The 20295-nt window shown below is 38.7% G+C and overlaps 1 protein-coding gene across 1 annotated transcript in view; it reads left to right on the plus strand.

Annotated features, from left to right (window-relative positions):
• RELN (reelin) overlaps positions 1-20295 on the plus strand; it is a 320676-nt gene that overhangs the window by 168137 nt on the left and 132244 nt on the right. The window contains exons 10-11 of the mRNA XM_010581098.1: positions 13155-13251; positions 16012-16252. Of these exons, the coding sequence (XP_010579400.1) occupies positions 13155-13251; positions 16012-16252 (338 nt within the window). The remainder of the gene's footprint in view (positions 1-13154; positions 13252-16011; positions 16253-20295) is intronic.

Raw genomic sequence — 20295 nt, forward strand, 5'->3', positions numbered from 1 at the left:
GACAGTATCCTGTACTGGATAAATACATAATGTTTGTAAGGCAGGATCCTGCTTTAAAAATGCTTTCCCTTTAACTTTTATGCCATTATCACAAAGATCCTCTGTCATTACTAGAGCAAATTAGCAATTCTCTGCTCCTCCCGTTTTCTAAAGAATCTAACTCCCCTACTATTTTATATTAAACCAAAATTGATTTAGGGGGGAAGAGCTTTCTTTTATCTTCTGAGAGGGAATAAGTCTTCAAACATTTCAAACAATCGTCACTTCGGCTCCATTTTTTAAAGATCAAGCCATTAGTTTTGCAAACAAAGAACTAGCCAAAGGGTCAAAAGTTTTTTTGCTTTATTTAGAAAAAAAGCTTGGGCTTGGACTCTCCTTTCCAAAAAAATGATGATAAAGAACTTCTGTGAAAGTTGGGTTCCCAAATCTAACAGATTTTCCTTTGGGTCAATCATTAATCCTTACTTTCAGTCAGCCCCAAAATTACCTTTCTGTGACAAATACATGACTTGCAATATCTTCAATTTGTTTCTAATCATAAACCGTCTTTCCTTAATTGATTTTAGCTGAGTTATGGTCATTTCATCCTTGTAGCATTGGCTTTGGTTTAATACAAAAGGGAATTTGAAATGAAATGCACAAGGTGCCACATAATACGGTACTAAAGCAAAAAAATAATTTGCATGAATTCCTAAGAATCAAACCTCTCAGCAGCTTACTGTCTGATATATAGAAATAGCACATTTTGACAGACATCTTTCTTATGCATTGTAATCTTGTGGTGGAGTTACTACTTTTATATAAGCATCACTTAATTATCCTACAAAGGACTGCATTGAATTTGAGAGAGGTAATGTAAAATGGAAATTGTAAAAGTATGTAAAATCTTCTTTAAAAGTCAAGAAATGTGAGGTAAAGCTTGAAATCCATCAGTGCGCATGCCCATGCCATATCAAGAAAAGTTAACTGTAATCTTTCTTTTGTTTCATGCTTAATGCAGTCTTCTGAAATGCCTTTCTGTTAGCTTAGTGGTGATCATGACAGAATTCCTGGTATCCAGAAAAGGATGTACAGAAAGTCTGTGACAGCTACACATTTCCCCAGGACTTGCCACAGTTTTTATACTTCAGATTTAAAGTGGCAAGACCATGGCATACTTGAAAAAGTTGGAGTATATGTTCACCATGACAAATGAAACATCTTATAAGAAACTCAATATGATGCAGAATAACTCTTCCTGCAATAAATAAAATAATAAAAACCTCTCCCTAAAGTTCTGGTGGGCACTGAGTACTACTGAGCTGGCAATGAAGGTGCCGCTCTCTGAGGACATTATTTGCTATTAACATGAAAGACTTGAAGAGGCAGGATGCATGAGTAAAGGTGATCTTCAATGCCTGCACAACCAACAGGCTTGACACTGGAAATTCCTTAGGTATCTTTGCTGCATGGATCATATGCTTAGTCCCAGCTATTGCTAGAGAAAAGACTTGACATGAAGCAAAACATGTGCCTAGCACATCAATCTTCCACTAAAAACACAGTTTTCAGTGTGGGGGTTTAGTAGTAGGCTTTAATCTTGGAGAGTGCTTTGTGATTTTGCCAGGTGGATTCAGTTTGTCCTCTCAGGAAAATCCCAGTAGGTATTATCCATAAGACCAGTCACTCATGTTATGATATTCACATTGGTCTGGAACCAGAAGCATTTGGACCTTACTCATAGAGTGAGAATGCCCCTTTTCTCCTCCTCCTTCTGGGGTGGAATGGAATGGGGTGGAATGGAATGGAATGGAATGGAATGGAATAGAATAGAATAGAATAGAATAGAATAGAAGTAGAATATTTCAGTTGGAAGGGACCTACAGTGATCATCTAGTCTAACTGCCTGACCAATTCAGGGCTGACCAAAAGTTAAAACATGTTGTTAGCTTCTTTCACATCATCCAGTCACTTCTCTGCCATCTGTTGCTATTGTTCCTTCCATTGTTCCAACTTATTTAGTCTAAATATCCATCAGATGACCAAGTTCATTCTTGATTACAATATTTGACAAGGATAAAACCTACAGGGTTCCATAGGGATAAAATGAACATATTACAATCACTAGCAATACCTACCTGCAACTTACCAATCTCTCTTAATATCCTCCTAATAGAACCCTATAGCAAGGATAAATGTGTGTATCTATTGTTTTTAATATGGTTAAAATGTTACTGTAGAAGGATTATTATTGGTATTCAACTATTCAGGACTTTTTGGTAAGGACAAAACTCCACTAATTCAGGGTGCAGAGACATTACTTGGGTGCTCTTCTTTCAGTAGTACCCCATTTGTCCCTGTTTTCTACCTTCCTTAAAAGGAAATAAAATGCTAAACTTTCTGCTTTTACATGCATAAATATTCCATTGATAATCTTGCCGTATAATCACTAAAACCAGTAACAAAGCTCATGATTTCTCCAGTCTTGTTCAACACACTTTCCACTCTTGCAACTTTATTATCTGATTGAGCCATCACCCCTGTCTTCACTTCAAATTCCTTGAGCTTTTAAAATCCATCAGACCATCAGCTGTTCTTAAGAGTAATTGTATCACCTGTGATGACTTTATATTTATACTGTCATTTTTTTTCAAGAGGTGAGGCACATGTGCAGTGCACATACCAAGAACTTCCATGCAGCTTAATTTATTTACAGTCTATTTCTAATGCTGGCTGATTTCACAGTTCTCTGTAAGTGTAATGGAGAAGACTGTTTAAAATATGCTACTGATTGCTTTTGATCAGCATATGAGTAGGGGTCATTGATTTTGATGCAGATCTTTGACATAATGGTTCCAAAAGGGTTTTCATGTCATGTCCTGCCTCGCCCTAAGACATCAGGTTAGTGAATCATTAACCGGTGGCCTCTATTACTCTTCCTGAACTACCAAGCTCGCTAGGGTCTACATTAGAGCTGTTTTACTCAGCAAGTCTGTGGGCTAAGTGTCTCAGTGATGTTTGTTGAAGACGAAGCACAGATAGTGTTTATCACCTTTAGTAAAAAAAATGCAATTTTTTTCAGGCTTAGCTTTTTTCCTTCATTTTTTGTAGTGGCAATTTGCCTTTGTTACCAGTGTGAGTCTTGCAGAATTAAATTATAAAATGTAATTGTGTAGGTGATGGTAATACTTTTTTGCCCTGACGCATATTCAGACTACAGATGATGATGATGATGATGATGATTATGATTATTATTATTAATCAGAATTGTTGACTGTGCCCTTTGGATTAGTCCTTACCTGCAAAGCTTCTATTCCTCAGAAAACACACTTATGTCCCTATTAACCTCAGCAAATAGAAGACCTCGATGGACAAAAAATAATCTTACAAAAATTATCTAATACATAAACAGTGCGGCTGATTCACTGACCCCTATGTATTTCTGTAGAGGAAATAGCAGTCTCTCTGGGCTGTCTGCTAGAGCAGCATCTGGAGGGCTCTGCAGAGCATCTGCACAAGACCGTGATTCCTTCTCCTTCCCGCCAGAAACATCCTGACTCCACTTTGGCTCAGCTGCGTGAACAATGATGACTGCATTTGGCCCCATGTAACAGTCTGAAGGCGCTTGTCATTTATATTTTTATAATGTTTTAATTCAGTTCTGGTGGCAGCTGTTATATTGACGGTACTGCTTTTATGTTGTCTGTTTATCCTCTGCTTGGATTCAGACCACTTGATAGAAATTCATGTATCCAAACATGTTTTGTTAAATAGGCCATAGCTTTGGCTGAGAGGAGCCACTGCTGATCATTTTCTCTTAATTTCCAGTTTTGTTTAGTCAGGTTTACAATTAGCAGAAGCTATCAGATGACTAACAAATGCTGTAACAGCCATTTCATGAGGTAGCACTGGGCTTGCCCTAAGCAGAAAAGGACAGAGATGAGCAATTTCCTTCAGAATTGCTACGAAAATTCACTCACATGTCTCTAGAGAAATACCAAAGTGAAAAATAAGCCCCTTCTGAATTCAGCATGGAAGAGTATTTGATCTTTTAAATCCCTCACTATCTTGTTAGCTGAACACAAAAACACTCCTGGTAGAAACTGCGGTGCCAAATGTTTTGGGCATGTTGAGCCACCTCCTGCACTTTAGTCACCTGCATGGATGATTACCTTCAGCCACCCAAATTTCTGCTCCAGTGCCTTCCAGGAAGCACCAGGTTTGCTGTGTGGGCATGGCACATCCTTACGGTCATGCTGACAGTGGTACCAACAGGGAAGAGGCTGGCCAGTTCTGCTGGCCTGATGGCCACAGGACAGATAGAATATCTTGCATTAGGCAAATATGGAGCACTTTTGGGCTGGCATGAGGGTCTAAAGGATTTCATTACCAGGAAGCTGGCTAATAAAATTGTGTTAGAACCCTGTCTGAACTGAGCTTAAATAGTGCATAAAAACAGTTTTTAAAATAGGTAATTTAAAGCACTAATGTCCATAAGACATGAATATTATGAAATGAAGCTTGATTGTTGCTGTATTCAGATCCAAGCCCCTCTAAGCAATGAGAACAGACTGCATCTGAACCCCCGGGTTATTTTTTCCTATTTCTTTCCTTTACATTTGGGAAAAACTTGAGAATTTGAAAAATTCAGTGCCAAAATTAGTGTCATTCACCATTCTGCATTTCTTCTGCTTGCTTAATTTCCCATTTTCCCCCGATAAAACAATATTAAGATTTTTGACTCACCACCCAAATTGCCATTTGCTGTTGCCTGATGTGAAACCTACTAGTTTCACCTTCCTGGTGGAAAAGTCCTTTGTGTAGATGCATAGGTTATAAATTACATCTAATGTGAAAGAATGAGGCAGGTAAGTAACATCATCTAGCACACTTCACATAGCATGTGGAAATGTTAGCTGGTGTTTATCGATTTTGCTGAGTTATACAAGAGGGGCTGCCTAGATAATGCCTAGATTGAAACCAAGGTTTAAAGTTAATGCTGTATTTGAAAGACGTTTTAATGGCCTTGGGCAAAATGATTTGTGTTGTTTTGGCTAGCCCAAGGTTACAATGAAATACTGTCTTTATTACTTCCGTACAAGGGCTTCTCTGCCACTGTTAGGAATTAAAATGTGAGCATTACAGATTTACTACATGGAGAAAAGCAGAAAAGATAAAGAGAGCCTCAGGATTCAGAGCCAGGGCAGGTGGCTGAGCCACCGCCTCACAGTCAAACGCAGGCCATTACAGAATTGGTTGCTGCAAATAATAAATGCTGGATTACAGACTGACTTTCATCTTAATCCTGCTCATATCATTGTGTGAGGATAACACTTTTGTATGATTAAAATTGTCCATTTTTGAATTAAACAACAAAGCATCTGTAGTTCCCAGGGGTGAAGAGAGAAGCCCCCAGCTCAGCAAAACGCTCCTGGGTCTTTCTCCAGTGGGCAAGGGAGGGGGTTTCCATGAAAGCAAAAGCAGATAAAAATAGAAAAGCCCATCAGGGCAAAAAAAACCCTTTTGCCAAACTAATTATTATCTACCCACATATAAAGTTAAAGGCAGGTAATCAGTTTTATAGGGTTTCAGAAAAGAGAGACTCTTCAGCTCAGGACTTGGCTTGAGAAAAAATATTTCCCAGATTTTCTTGGTGCCAGGGAATTTCGCTAAAGCAGGCAAGGAAAGGACTTTCAAATCTTTATATTCAAGGTACCTCCTTTTACACAGCAGCTCTTGCGACCAGTGTGTGTTTTCTACTGCCTCTCTAGATTGGACTGGCTGTAGGGATCTAAATAAAACGTCATTTACCTTCCTGCATTCTTTTAATATCCTTATCAGCATCTTATGGTGCTCATTTTCTTGATTATTGACCTTCGCAGCTGTCCCAGGCTGCTAAACAGAGTTTTAACATCTCTTTCTACTTATCAATACATATTAGTGTACTGCTGAACTAATTTAAGTTTAAGATGGTATAATTTAATTTTTGCCCAGCTTCATTGAAAGGTGACCCTTTCACTTAGAGGATCTCCATGTAATCTGACATTAAGCATTTAATGGCAATAATGTTGAAGCATACAGTACAGGTATACCAGTAGAAAAAGCTTGCTGAGCACAGGGCTTACTACTTGGTCAGACATTCAAGAACCACCGTAAGAGTATTTCTGTGGTGTTAATGATAGTACTGTTTCAGTAGCTGTAATTCCTGGGTGTCCATTACATCCAGATCTTAACAAGTTTGCTCACTTTGCCTTCAGCAAGGTGCTCTATACCATGTTAGTGCACTTAAGAACGTGGTTAAATTTAGAAGCATCATGTAATTATTTATTTGGCAATAGACACATTATCCAAGCAGGTACCTGCCGGCTGTATCTCAGAAAGAGACACTGTAAATAGCTGAGCATCTTTACATCAGAATAAATTGGAAACTGGCATAAGGGAAATACAGCTTTCTGCCTGGCTTATTTTTCTCCCCTTAATGTTCTCAGCACAAAAAGCATTATGAATTGTGATCTGATCTTGTTCATTAGAAGAGAACAAATTTGTGTGAGCGCAGGAAGCACATCATATCTGAATATAAATAGACTAAGAGGAAGTTGAGCCAGATAAGTATTTCCTCAGACTTTACTTCTCATCTAAAGGAAATTAGCTGCATTAATTTATAAAAAGTACATTTGCTGTTACTGGGAATCCTGGAAGGAGGTGGGTGGGAAGGGACCGTGGGAGGTCACCGGCTCCAGTGCTCCCCCCACGGTCTAGCCAGGACCACCCTCTGGGCAAGGGCAGCTCGCTCAGGGGCCCCTCCGCTTGGGGTTTGACTGATTACTTTTTAGGACTTCATTTCTGAAGTCCTTCTGATTAATTTTTATCAAATTTATTTATTTACTAGTTACTCTTCTCATCTTTTGTAGTTTTACAGTGGAGGCTTTTAGTATGCTTGTCAACTCTTTATTTTTATTTAGCGGTAACTTCCCAGCATTTCCAAAATGGAGCAATAGCCTAAAGCTGCCAGTGGAACAAAAGTTAGCTGCTCTCTGAAACCTGTGGAAAAATAAATAGTTGAGACTTTGCATTTCAAAATTCATAATTCTCACTAATACTAGAGTAGATCTGATTTTTACCAAAGGCAAACACCATTGACATTTTTGTTTTCCAGTGTCAGGTATTTATTTCAGTTTATCAGAACATGTACAGGGGTGCAGATAGTCAAAATCCTCTTCTCACAAGGGAGAAAAAAGCGGCCAGCAATAAAAATATTTAATTCTTTCCATGAAAATGTATGCTACAACTACAAAATAGAGTACAGTTCTCTACAGTTATTAATTTGAAGATTTTTTACACTTAAAATACTTATTTGTCCTCTGAACTTGTTCTATAAACAAAAACAAACTTCTAAAAGATAATCTAAAGATCTAAAATATGTCAAAATTAAAAATCACACATAACTAAATTCAAATTTCAGAGGCAGAATGGGATGAACAGTGAGTTGCACATTTTTGTACTACTGCTTCCGATATATCCAGCACAAAACATTCCATCTTTTAACATGGTTAAAATCTTCTGGTTCTTGATCAGAAGCCAGTATAAACATACACCTAAAAAAAATTAGGATCCACAGAGCATCCATTGTACCAAACTGTATCGTTCATTAATTTGGAAAAAACTATTAGCAAGCCAGCCATATTTGACCACTAGTAATTTATACTATCCAGTTTGGCTTAATTCAAGCAATATCAGCAAATCATAATCCTTAGCAAACACTAATCATTATTCATCACATTAACAAAATGAATAAAAGCAATCTTCTAGCATGAGATAAACGGGATTCTTTTCAGCTCCCTTTTGTTTTTCAGGCTGCAGTCAGAACACAATTTAAACCCTTCTACAAATTTTTTCTGTGAATTTTTCTTGTACAGTTCCACATTAGACTCATTCTCCTTAAAGCCAGCATTAGATATCTCATCTGCTTATCCACGGAAGCACTTGCAGGAACTATGAAGAGGCTGTCAAGAGGCGGAGGATGTCACAGTCTATAAGGAGCAAAATATTGCTTTCCTTGCAGATGGCACCCAGTTTTATCTCAGCAAAACACCAGCTTCTAATCAGTGTTGTTAAGAAATCCTAGAGACCAACAGCCGTATGACTCGGGCTTCTGTAAATCTGACACAGTTGGAGGCAGAGCCGTAGTGAGAAGTAATTTTGCCTGCCATTGTCAGCCTGGATACAAATAACTGAATACCTGCATACAAATACCTGGTATGAAGTGTCTTCATAACGTCTCTCCTGAAATACTGTGTTCTTAGTACTTCTACCTACATGATATTTTAAAAAATAAGGTATGTAAAATATTCACTCGTACCTTCAATGGCATTGGAGGAAACCAAAATCAGCTTAACAAGACTTACAAAAAATAGGCAAAAAAGTCATGACTATCTCAGTTGGACATGTTGCAGGTGGTCAGTACTACTCAGGTCCTGGCTATGGGTTACCAATCCTCTGAAACAAGCAGCAAAACAATTGAGAACCATACTTTTGTTTGTTGAGAAAACAAACTTTTGTTTTCTATTCTTTCCTGTTTGGTTTAGGTAGAATTAACAAAGCAGTGGTCAGGAGCTGTTTTGCATTCCCATGCTCTACCAGTCAAAACCCTCCCCTATTAGCATCAGTGTCTGGATTCAACTTTAAGCAAATTTTATTTTATTAAAATTTGCCTTGGGGCAAAATCCAAGCATGTAAAGCACAAGCCAGATAAATTAATGTTTCAAAATACTTAGTATATGAACATAGCTGGGTGTTATAACAGAAGCTGCTCATCGTTTTTGGGAACAGACAAAATTGCTGTCTGTTGTGGTTTAACCCCAGCCAGCAACTAAGCACCACGCAGCTGCTCACTCACTCCCCCCCACACCCAGTGCGATAGGGGAGAAAATCGGGAAAAGAAGTAAAACTCCTGGGTTGAGATAAGAACGGTTTAATAGAACAGAAAAGAAGAAACTAATAATGATAATACTAATAAAATGACAACAGTAATAATAAAAGGATTGGAATGTACAAATGATGCACCATGCAATTGCTCACCACCCGCTGATCGACGCCCAGTTAGTCCCTGAGCGGCAATCCCCCCCGCACCCACTGCCCCCAGTTTATATTGTATACTAGATGTGGCATCCCATGGTATGGAATACCCCTTGGCCAGTTTGGGTCAGCTGCCCTGGCTGTGTCCTGTGCCAACTTCTTGTGCCCCTCCAGCTTTCTTGCTGGCTGGGCTTGAGAAGCTGAAAAATCCTTGACTTTAGACTAAACACTACTTAGCAACAACTGACAACATCAGTGTTATCAACATTCTTTGCATACTGAACTCAAAACATAGCACTGTACCAGCTACTAGGAAGACAATTAACTCTATCCCAGCTGAAACCAGGACACTGTCTGAACTTCAAATGTATCATTTGAAATTAAATCCATGAAGGTTGTGTATATTTAGCTTTTTTCCAAAAGTTTTAGAAGTCGGTGAACTTCAGCTAGAAGCCTATCAAAAGGAGTAAAATAACTCCAAAGGAGAAAAATACTTTGTTCCTGAAACCCAAGGACAAGCTTGCCTATACATACGTAGAGAAAAAATGAGGCTATTCTTGGTTGGGAGGTGGTTTGGTCACTGCCCTCCCTGCTCCAGTAAATACGTTGAAAGTATAATCCCAACTCTTAGTCAGATTTAGCTAGCAATAACCTCACCAAGGCATCAGGTTTGCTATGACATACTTGGCTTAAGAAAAAAAAGGCATTTTTCTCTAATGCAGTAACTTACTAATGTAGACTTCTTTATGGTAATCATTGTGCATGGTTTATTACCCGTTTTCATGGCTGGTTCAAAACCTGGGCATTCTTGATTTAAAACAAGCCTATTCTAATCTCATTCAAAAGGTCTTATGTCATCTTGTACAACTTTTTCTTTGGAGGACAGGAAGGTATGAAGATTTACAGCATGACATCCTGCCCCTGCCGCTCTGCTCGGAACTAACAAACTGTTTATTACCATCTCTGGAGCAGTGTGAAGGACACCTCCCTTCCCCAGCTGAATTTGCCCTCAGTTCCTGCTATGTTACTACTTGAATTTTGATCATCTGTTTGTTCACAAAGTCAGAATATAGCTTGGCCGGTCAAGGTAGAGGCAAACATCCAAACTGCAGATTTCTACAAAATTATTTAAATAATCCTAGTTTAGGATTACTGAAATAATAGTAATATGGAGTAATAGTAATAGTATTAAGTAAAAGTAATATTAAAAGTAATATTGAAAATTATATTGAAAGCCACTGGCTTTCAGTAAACCCTGTCCTGGAGTGCAGTTGTATGTTCACCTTCCTCCCTTTTCATGGGAAGAAACCCTTAGGGTAAGCTAAGCTGAGTATTGGTTTTGTGTATTTAAAATAGATGGTTCAAATAGGAAAGAATAGTGCCTGAACCTTGTTGATGATTTTTTCAAAGAGATTAATTTCTTTTTTTTTTTTTAATTGTCAGTTCAAGTTTTGCAGAATTAGATACTTAAATGATAAATAATCTTGCTATTTTATGATTTTGAGTCAAGAACATAAAACAGAATTGTCGTCATAGACAGTAACTGCTACTTACATTGATCTTGATGACTTTCCCAAACTAATTTTAATCTTAACACAACCTGTTCTGCTTATTAAAAGAATAATAAACACAGCACTTGCCTGATCTCTTTTAATTCTGTCTCCATTTCTCCCTTTCCAATAACACAAGGGAAATACCACATCTACCTTGCAAAGTCCTTTTTCAGTGGCCCCATTTCTTTTAAGCAATAACTTTGATCTTCATTGCATAGTTTGAGGGTGTTCAGATTTAACAGGCAGCATTTTTCATATTGATTGTACTGACAGGGAACACTCATTTCCTATTGTCTTCGCAGTATGGGCAGCAAATATGGCCTTCTCCCCTGTTTTAGCAGAATATTTGGACTTGGCTTTGTTTAAGAACGCTGTACCGAAAGTTGAATGTAATGCTAACTGAAATAGCACATGTTATAAAGTCTATATTGCTGGTTGTTTTTACTGTTTATGTTCCTTTAATTTCTGTCTAAGAGAAAACTCAGTGTGTTGCTGTTTTGCCTCACAGCTTCTGGCCAGCCAAAGTGGTTAAACTGGCTGAAGTTCACTGATTTTTGAACTGAGTTCCCCTGAAATGAAATGAACGAGTGTGATTAAGGGTTGGAACTCCTAAATGCCACAGAAGCAGGAACCCACAGCAGATGTCACTCAGTAAAGTAGACCATCTCAGCAGATGGGCAAATATGAAACGCAAAGGCTTTTCCTGACATCATTTGGTTTTAATATGATAGAAATAAAATGCCTTGTCAGTAAAATATAACCAGACAGTTGCTTTGTAGTCATTTTGGGTACATGGTTGGCAATTCAAAGTCCTGCTGCCTTTGAAATATTAATTAATCTGTGCCTCATTACGGCAAGAATACGTGTCAGACCAGCTGAACGTACCACACACAGCTGTAGTGGCTCAGAAGTACCTGTTCCTCTATTTACAATTTATCATTAGCAAAAGATATAAGAAAGCAACTTTGTGGGTCATTTCCAGGATGCTAGTCGATGTATCAGGCAAAATTATAGAGACAGGATTTCATCCCATGTTTTGGGGTGGTTTTCCCCCTGCAGAGGTATGTGCTGTGTATCTCAGAGTAGAAAAGCAGTTCTGTGGAGCTGAGATCTGCGAATGTGAACTGCCTCGGGGGAGCTGGGGCTGCAAGCAGTGTACTTAATGACATATGTTCCCATTAAAATGTGTAAGCTGTTCTCTTGTACAAGTAGTTAACACCTTTTTAATCAGGCCATTTATTTCATTCCAAAAATAAGTACCTCTAGTTGGAAAATGATAATATTTTATGGTCAGCAGTTTCCACATCTGGGTATATATATACATTCATACATATATAAAATATGTATATACACAACTTTCTGACTGAATTGACTTTCTGACTATACACAACTGACTGAACATACCTGAAGCACACATAAACATAACATACTACTTGTAGCACACACAATACATACTCCTACTCTAAGCAAAGCTGTGGTACTCACTCAGTAGTATCCTGATGCCATCAGAGGTGCTGTTTAGTTGAGAGCTGCTTCTCTTAAATATGGAAGGTACCTGATGTCTGCTGCTCTGAATCTCACATTTCAACATGCTTATGAAGTAGAAATTTTGATCTTTGGAGCACAGGTTAGGATTTTTCTGTTTCACTGGGTGTTGAATTTTCTGAGATGGATGAATTATCTGGTGTCTGAGAAAAATAGTATTTTTAGTGTATTTAGTTACGACTCAGGTTGTTTATCATGTTTTCTAGGTTGAATTTTTCAATCCCAGTATTTGTTATTTTGACTGTCCCCTTTATTAATTGTTAAGCGCATCTTTTGTGACAACACCCAGAAGACACCCTTTTATAAATCAAAAGTAAATATATTACCCTACCTTGCAGGGGTGCCATAAGGCTTAATTAGTTCATTTTTGTAAAGTCTTGTGAGATTCCCAGATCAGCATCAAATGTTTATTATTAATTAAAGGCTCTAGTGAGTATATTGGATGATTTCTTAATTTAATTCTCTTCAGGCATCCTTAAAATAACTAATTTTGTAATGTCTGTATTCTTTTAGATTCCTAAAGCACATTTGCTCTTGGCTCAAGTAATTCTGTACACATTTTCCTATCACTTACTGTATTTTTAGTTCTGGATTTTTTTTTCTATATAGTAATATGAAAAACAGTCTTTTACTGTTTTCCCTGTGAATTCTGCTATGTGGATTATTCTCTAATATGAAGGTTTTGTTTAAACAGTATATGGTGGGTTTTTTCCTGCAGTGGGGGGTGTTAAGTAATTTACTTGGCTTCCCCTGGGAAATTTGCAGAGATTACACAGCACTGCTGTGATTTATCATTTCTACTTTATTTCTGACTCATAAAGCATGCATTATTTTGTGTTTACCTTCAGCAACAGATCGCAGGAAATTTCATCATCAATCAAAGTGCTTTAAAATAGGGAGAAGTGGTGATGTGACAAAGGCACAGTCAGCAACTGTGGTTATTGGAGGATCATTTATTGCTTCGTTGTGTCGTAATACTTCTCATTTTATTGCTTTTCCCAGGATCAGGTTCATGTCGCTTTAGTTACTCAGATCCCAGCATCACCGTGTCCTACAGTAAGAACAGTTCTGCAGATTGGACTCAGCTGGAGAAAATTAGGTTTGTTACAGCTTTTTAATAATTTTCATGCTTTCTGGCTGAGCAGGTGGTGTTTAAACCTGGCTCTTTTAAAACCTGTTTTAATTGTTAACTTTTCAGTTCTCACTTGTTCATACACATTAAAAGATGAGGGGTGAATTGCAGAACTGCCACTGGGTTTGGTAAATCACAATTTCATCCATTGATTATGTGGGAGGTAAGGAAGAAAATGACTACGGAATTAAAATGCAACTCCAATAACCAGCAGGTTCAGGTCCCTGAAAAAACAAAACTTTGATGACTTTTGCATTTTAGCACTGCTTTTAATGTCAGCAAGAGCCATAATTTATAGTGTTACAAGCTTCTACTTTGGTAGGATAAAATGTTCAATAAAAATAGTTTATAGTTTGATATGAACGCTTGGGTCCTAACACTGTTATAATAGCAAGAATATGGTGATTTATGCCATGTTTTTAAACAAATTGGTTTACGTGAAAGTGCAAAGGATTATGAATGGGGATGTTAAAATCTTTTATTGCAATATGCACACCTTTAAAGTGAGAGTTGGTGTTGGAGATGGATTTTTCTAAGAGAGCAGAACCAACATTTTATTAAATAATATTAGGAGATGTGCATTGGCATATATAGATAGTTATACAAGTACAACTGGGGAAGAAAAAATGCCATTTATATGTAATGTCCTTATAATGTCTCAGTCCACCCTCCTGCATTACCATAGTGTCTGTGCCACGCAAGCGATTTGCTTGAGCCTGTTTTCAGTCCATTGAGACAATTTGCAGAGCAAAAGGCTACTTAATTCCTGATGAGTAAGCAAAACTCTAGCTGCAAGGCTGTAGATTTCAGTATTTCATCCTCCCACTCCTTGTGGGATTATGATTTAATTGACAAAGGCACAAATTATGAACAATTTTAGTAAAACAAATGGTGTTAATTCTTATCTCAGAAAAATATAAAGCAAGAGTAACTTCACTGCAGCCACTGGAGTTGCCTCAGAGTAACCACACAATATCTTTTATTTTTCTCACATTGATGCAGAATTATGCACCTAGTCCCTAACATCAGTTCAGTTACCCTCATAGCTCTGCAAGCCAGGAAATTCGAGTTGTGATGGTGCAAACACAAGCCCCAAATTTTTTTAAGTTAATGCACATATAGTTTGATCTGTGTTGCTTTAACTTTGACTGCTGGAGCCGGCAGTAGGAAATAGGTCAATAGAGCAGTGTCGTGCAAAGTGGAGAGGATGAATTATGAAAGGATGCTCATTTCTCCTGTGGTCCGTATGAGTTAGAGTATTTATTTGCATGTGCTTCAGTGGCTTTCACTGCACTACAGGCAGCTCCAGGGAATTGTGGGAGAACTGGGGAGAGGTGGGGCAGGAGGGCAGCTGTGAAGGGGAGGTGTTGTGTCAGTGTGTCGGTGTGTGTTGTGTCAGTGGGATTTCAGCTTTGGACTCCCGGGAGGGAGGGGAAGGACCTCTCAGGGAAGGTGGGTGCTGTGTGTGGGCTCAGGCAGAAGCGAGGACAACGTCTCAGAGCAACATTGCAGTGGAGGGTGACAGACATAACATTTAGCAAGTGTAGGGTGATTTGTGGGGGCAGATTCTGGGTGTGAATATGGGACAAATACAGTTGCTTTTCAACATTTCACTACACCCTAATGTTTTGCTTTACAAAGAGAAGTTCCTCCATTTGCTGCTGTATGAGCAAGCTGTTGGTGGCTTTTTTCCCTAAATGCTCTGGATTGCCTCTGACAAGCTCTTCACCCACCAAAGCATTGCTACCAAGGCAGAGGCAAGATTGAGTAGCTGACATCTTGCAAACCCGAAATTTGTAACTCCTTGCAGCCAGAGGTTTGAATGTAGCTAATTCCCTGGCTGGGTGATTAATAAAACAAAAATAATAATTCTCAGCATCCCTTCCTTGCACACAGAGCTCAGTCCTTTCACTGCCACTGGCAATGTAAAGACATTCACCCAGAGCTTGGGGTGAACCTCAAGCCTTTCACAGCTCTGAGGACAGCTCTGGGAAGCAGAGCTCAAGGCCCTGATCATTGCCTAATACTGATACTCCAGGTCTGCCTCTCCTCCCCTCATTTTCCATTTTCAGCAGCAAGAGATAGGACAAATGGGTTGTTTCTTCTGTATTGTTCTTGAAGCAGAACATGGAAAGGCAGGCAAGGTGGCCCTCCCCATCCACAGAATTATCCTGACAGCAGGGGTGTGGGATTGGAAGGACACGTTTGTCAGAGAAAATTCCCAGCTTTTCCCTCTGGCCATTCTGCTCCATCTAGATCTATGAGGGACTGAGGCACCAGAAGTCAGGAGTTTCTTTTGGTGAAAGCTCATGCAAAAATCACATTTTGGGAGACCTGTTTTTGTAAAGTGAGTCCTTCATATTTCCTTTTGGCCATACCTGCAAAATACCTGATAATGTCCAGTCACCTGGGAGATGTGACCAGCATTAAGTATGAATGTTGCCCTGCTGTTTCTTCGTGCTCTCCAAACATCTGCATTGATCTGTTATTTATTGCCTTAGCTTGCACTTTCTCTGAAGCAAGGCTGCCTGTTTGAGCTGTATGTGAACTGCCTGGCACAGTGGGACTCTGCCTCAGGGCAGGTATTTTCTCATCTCCATGGAAGATTTTTCAGCATACAAGGGACATCAGCACAACTGTGTCACACCTGGTAAATGTGTTAAATGAGGGAAAAATGTTCGTGGCTATGCCTTAAACTTGGTCTAATTCCATATCATTGTTTTTCAGCGCTCCTTCCAATGTCAGCACTATCATCCACATCTTGTACCTTCCTGAAGATGCTAAAGGGGAGAACATCTATTTTCAGTGGAAACAGGATTATGTTCACACTGGTGATGTGTATGAAGCCTGTTGGGCATTGGACAACATCCTGATCATAAATGCTGCTCACAGAAAAGTTGTGTTAGAAGATAATCTTGATCCTGTGGATACTGGCAACTGGCTTTTCTTTCCTGGGGCCACAGTTAAGGTTAGTCTGATTTTCTAGGGCATAATGTTATGAATACTCTTGTATGTAGAAGACAACAGTAACATCTAACCAAACTCTGAACACACAACGATGTTTAGGCCACTCCATCTGCTTCTAGAATTGGGCTCTTTTTTTACTTTGTTTTTACCTCTCCTCTGTCCCACCGGGGCTTTCTAGAACAATGCAACTTCTCTGCCATGACCAATACCAAATGACAGTTTATACTGTCATGTCAAAGATCATGTAACAGAAAATGGGAAACAGCTTCCTTTTAGCAAAACAGTGCAATGTTTTTGAAACAAATTCAAGTCTCTCCATTGGATATTTTGAAATCTAGCTGTTTGTTTACGTTGGTGTTGTTCAGCTACTGTTACTTGCTTCATCACAAACCATCACAAAAAAATACAGTTTCCCACTTTTTCTGACTGTGAATATCACATCTCCATTGCAGCATGCATTCAGGTAATGGCTGCTCCTTAAAAGTCTCTTTTTCAGTAAGATCCTGTTTTGATATATGAGATCCAGTAAGACCATACTAGCTTGGGAAAAACTCTAAGGAGCCCTACAAGATCTCTGTGCACAAAGTTCCTTCAAATGCAGAGTTGTTCAACATTTGGAAATCAGTTGGATTCTTGCTTTCTATGTTTCCCAGCAGCCAGGAGTTGAACAGCAGATGACTTTCTGTTTTTATCCTATTTTTCATTCACAAAAAAGACAGTTTTGATGTTGGGGTTCATTTATGATGCTGGTAATGGGTTTGGCAATTGCACAGGAAACAGATGTCGAACACTGAGGGCAGCAAGAGGTTGGTTATGGCCTCATCCTTTTCCCACAGAACCTGATACAAATGGCCTCAGATTAATCTTTTTAGAAATAAATACTCCCACTTATCTACTCATAGTACCTGCATATTGACTTTTTTTTTTTACTTCAGTAAGACCATTTAAACTACAATGACAAAGTTTTTATAAGAGATTTTAGAATCAAATAGTGTCCTGTATATTTAATGAAGTAATTTTCTGTGATCAGTTCATATTCGTTGTGTTGTCAGTCTTATCTCTGGATTTTAAAATCCAGCCCACACACGTGAAGGTGTGAAAGCAAAGCAAGGATTAATGTGCCATAGGCGCAGTTACTTCTCAGCTGGCCGAGCCTAAACACTGCTTGCTCCTTCTGAAACATCCATAAAAAGCATCTAGACTTTAGCAAGTAAACCTCTTTTTGTTGTTGATTTTGTTGTTGTTGTTGGGGTTTTGGGGTTTTGTTTAGTTAAACTCAGTCAGTTTGTGTCAATACACAGCTATGGTTACAAGAAAGACGAGGAACCTAAACTCAGAGATCACTTAGTGCTTCTAGACAGAAATCCTATTCAAGCTCAAACCTTATATGAGACATGAGTGAGAATTCACCAACCTGCCATTCCTCCAAGGTCATCTTCTGTTTTAGGGACAAGTGAAATGTGCAAATGTCTGTTCCCATCTGACATTTGGCTATGTGTAGCCGCTTACACCAGATTAAGGCAATGTATAAGACTGTGGTGTAGCCACATTGGATTAAGGCTATGTGTGACGCAGGGCTTTTATTTTGCTTGGGACCCTGTAGCTATTTCAAACATTTTTAGTGTATCTGGATTGTCACCAGAGCACTCCCATACTCAAATTTCATTTTTAAGGTTTTTCCTCCAGTTTTCCTCAAATTTTCAGGAACAATCTTGCCAAATACAATTTGAACAGATTTTGCAATGTGAATTTCATGTTATGTCAAAAAGTAAAACTATAAATTGGGTCAAGATTTACATCAGATTCAGCATAGACCCTGTCATAGCATTATAACACCAAGAACAATTTTTTGGGCAAAGATTTTATGCTTTACAGGATTGGAACATTATATAAAACTTTACAAAAACTTCTAATATTTTCTTTAAAACATTTAGCGTAGCTCTAATCTCAGTTCATCACAAACACACTATGTTGTATAAATAGAAGCATGAGAATCTTTGTACATTGTACTAATGACGTTACATCACATTTTAAATGTAACCACACCAGTCACCTCTGTTTCAAGCAGCATTTCACAGCAGTCAGATAACTTGGCCAGTATAATGGCAGAATGACGGCAGCAATGGGTGGTACATCTTCACAGGATTCCCCATATTGTTAATGCTCTCAGGCTGCAAGAGTTCATAGAAACTGGGTGAACCTTTTAAGAGATTTCTCTGTCATAGCCAAAGACATTGGCCTGCCAAATAATGTTGGAGAAACCTTGACAGTGCTATACGGATAGGTTGCATCAAAGCTAATTCTAGTTCTCTTTTTCCTACAAGTACTTTTGCTTCCCAGACATCTAAAACTTGCTAAATAGTCCTGATGTTTGTTCAGAAAGTCTGTATAGCAATTTTAAATTGTTATTTACATTTTTACTGAGGGATCGACAGTTTTCATTGCTATACTGTGCTACCTTTTATAATTCTCACCTATGTGCTTTTTGAAGAAGTTCCCATACTCACAGTCTGTCACTGTGCCAAACTCCATATCAAGCTGATGAGACCTTTTCTCTGCCATCTAAGCCTGTTTGTGCCATACAAGTTTCAATTCATATCCTCCTGTCCTTTGTCAATTAGTATTTTAGATAAACTGGCCTTAAAAATCTTTCTTGAGGTTTGTGTTAACTTCTTCATTGGCTTCCTTCAGTGCTTTTCCTTATGGGTTTCCTTGACAATGCCAACACACAGTCACATTTCTCGATGTTATTTGTTGTCTAACTCTGTTTTGATTAGTATATACAAAACTGTGGGTCAATTCCTTTCCTAAATTGTGCCATAAAGATAAGTACTTTCACTGGACTGAGGGAATGAAATATTAAGAAAAACAAAAAGAAACAAGAAAAATTCTCTTTCTAAATTTATTTCATTTACTGGGGTTATTATGTGTATTCATCCTTTCTTGCTCACCACCTTTCACCATGCAGAATAATTGATATTGCATATTTCTCAGGTGGAAGAGCAGTGCCAGTCTGAGATAGCTCATCCAGCTGGCAGTCAGAACTGAAAGAAGAGGTAAAAATACATACTGATTTCTAGTAGAAAAAGGAGTAGAAACAGTCTTTCTCTAGGTGTTTACTTCTGGACTGCCCCAGCAGGTGTTGCGCAGATGGTGGAACCTTCTCCTTGGAGGCTCTGTGGCACATACAGGGTAGTGAATGAAGCAAACAAGGGTACGAACGTGAGCCCATTATCTTGCACACCTTAGTTGTTACAACACCCCCTTGCTTGTCTTTGGCTTGTGCAATCTCCCAGGCATTATCTTCCAGGGATGTACCCTCATGGATGGGCCAGGGACTCTTTCCAGTAGGCCGCCGGGGATGACACCACTCTTCTGGAAGGAGAGTGTTTGCCCAGGTGGATACAAACTCTGCTGTGTCATTTGCTGTCAAGGCCAGAGAATGGTCCCTGGCCTAATCTGGTTACCATTATGGTCCTAGCGTGTTAGAACTGCTCACCTCACCCATCCCTTCAGCCATCGCAAAACTTTTAAGGGAATCCTCATTAAATACCATTTCGTTGCCTTAGTGGGTTACTCTGTTAGTAAAGATAGGCATTAAGATATGGTTTCTTGATAGTTTAGAATAAAAGCTGCTGTTGCTTGCATAGTTAGAGGTGGTTCAGCAAGTTCTTTTCCAAGAGTTGCTCAGGAGGTGGCTTTTGAAATTGCTTGTTATGCCTGGTACATGCTCTTATTGGATGCTTATCAAATTGCAAATAAAGTATATTCTTTTCTGTAGAAGATTTACTTCGGTAGTACTTGAGATCTACTAAAATAAATAGCAAACATTACAAATCCAGGAGTCTTGCTGGTAAAACCGCTCAGATTAATAGCTGCTTAGATTAATAAGGTAAAAAGACAGCTGAAACAAAGAAAAGTACTACCATGAAGACTGTTGTCTGGGTCCTAGATTAGGTTCTGTGTTGGATTCAGTCACTAGAGTAGACAGTGCAAGCATTAATGGTAATTATGCACAATGTGTTCACTCCAGTTTGGTGGATT

This window comes from Haliaeetus leucocephalus, unplaced genomic scaffold (genome assembly GCF_000737465.1).
Source record: "Haliaeetus leucocephalus isolate CR32 unplaced genomic scaffold, Haliaeetus_leucocephalus-4.0 Scaffold751, whole genome shotgun sequence".
In the NCBI taxonomy this organism is placed as follows: domain Eukaryota; kingdom Metazoa; phylum Chordata; class Aves; order Accipitriformes; family Accipitridae; genus Haliaeetus; species Haliaeetus leucocephalus.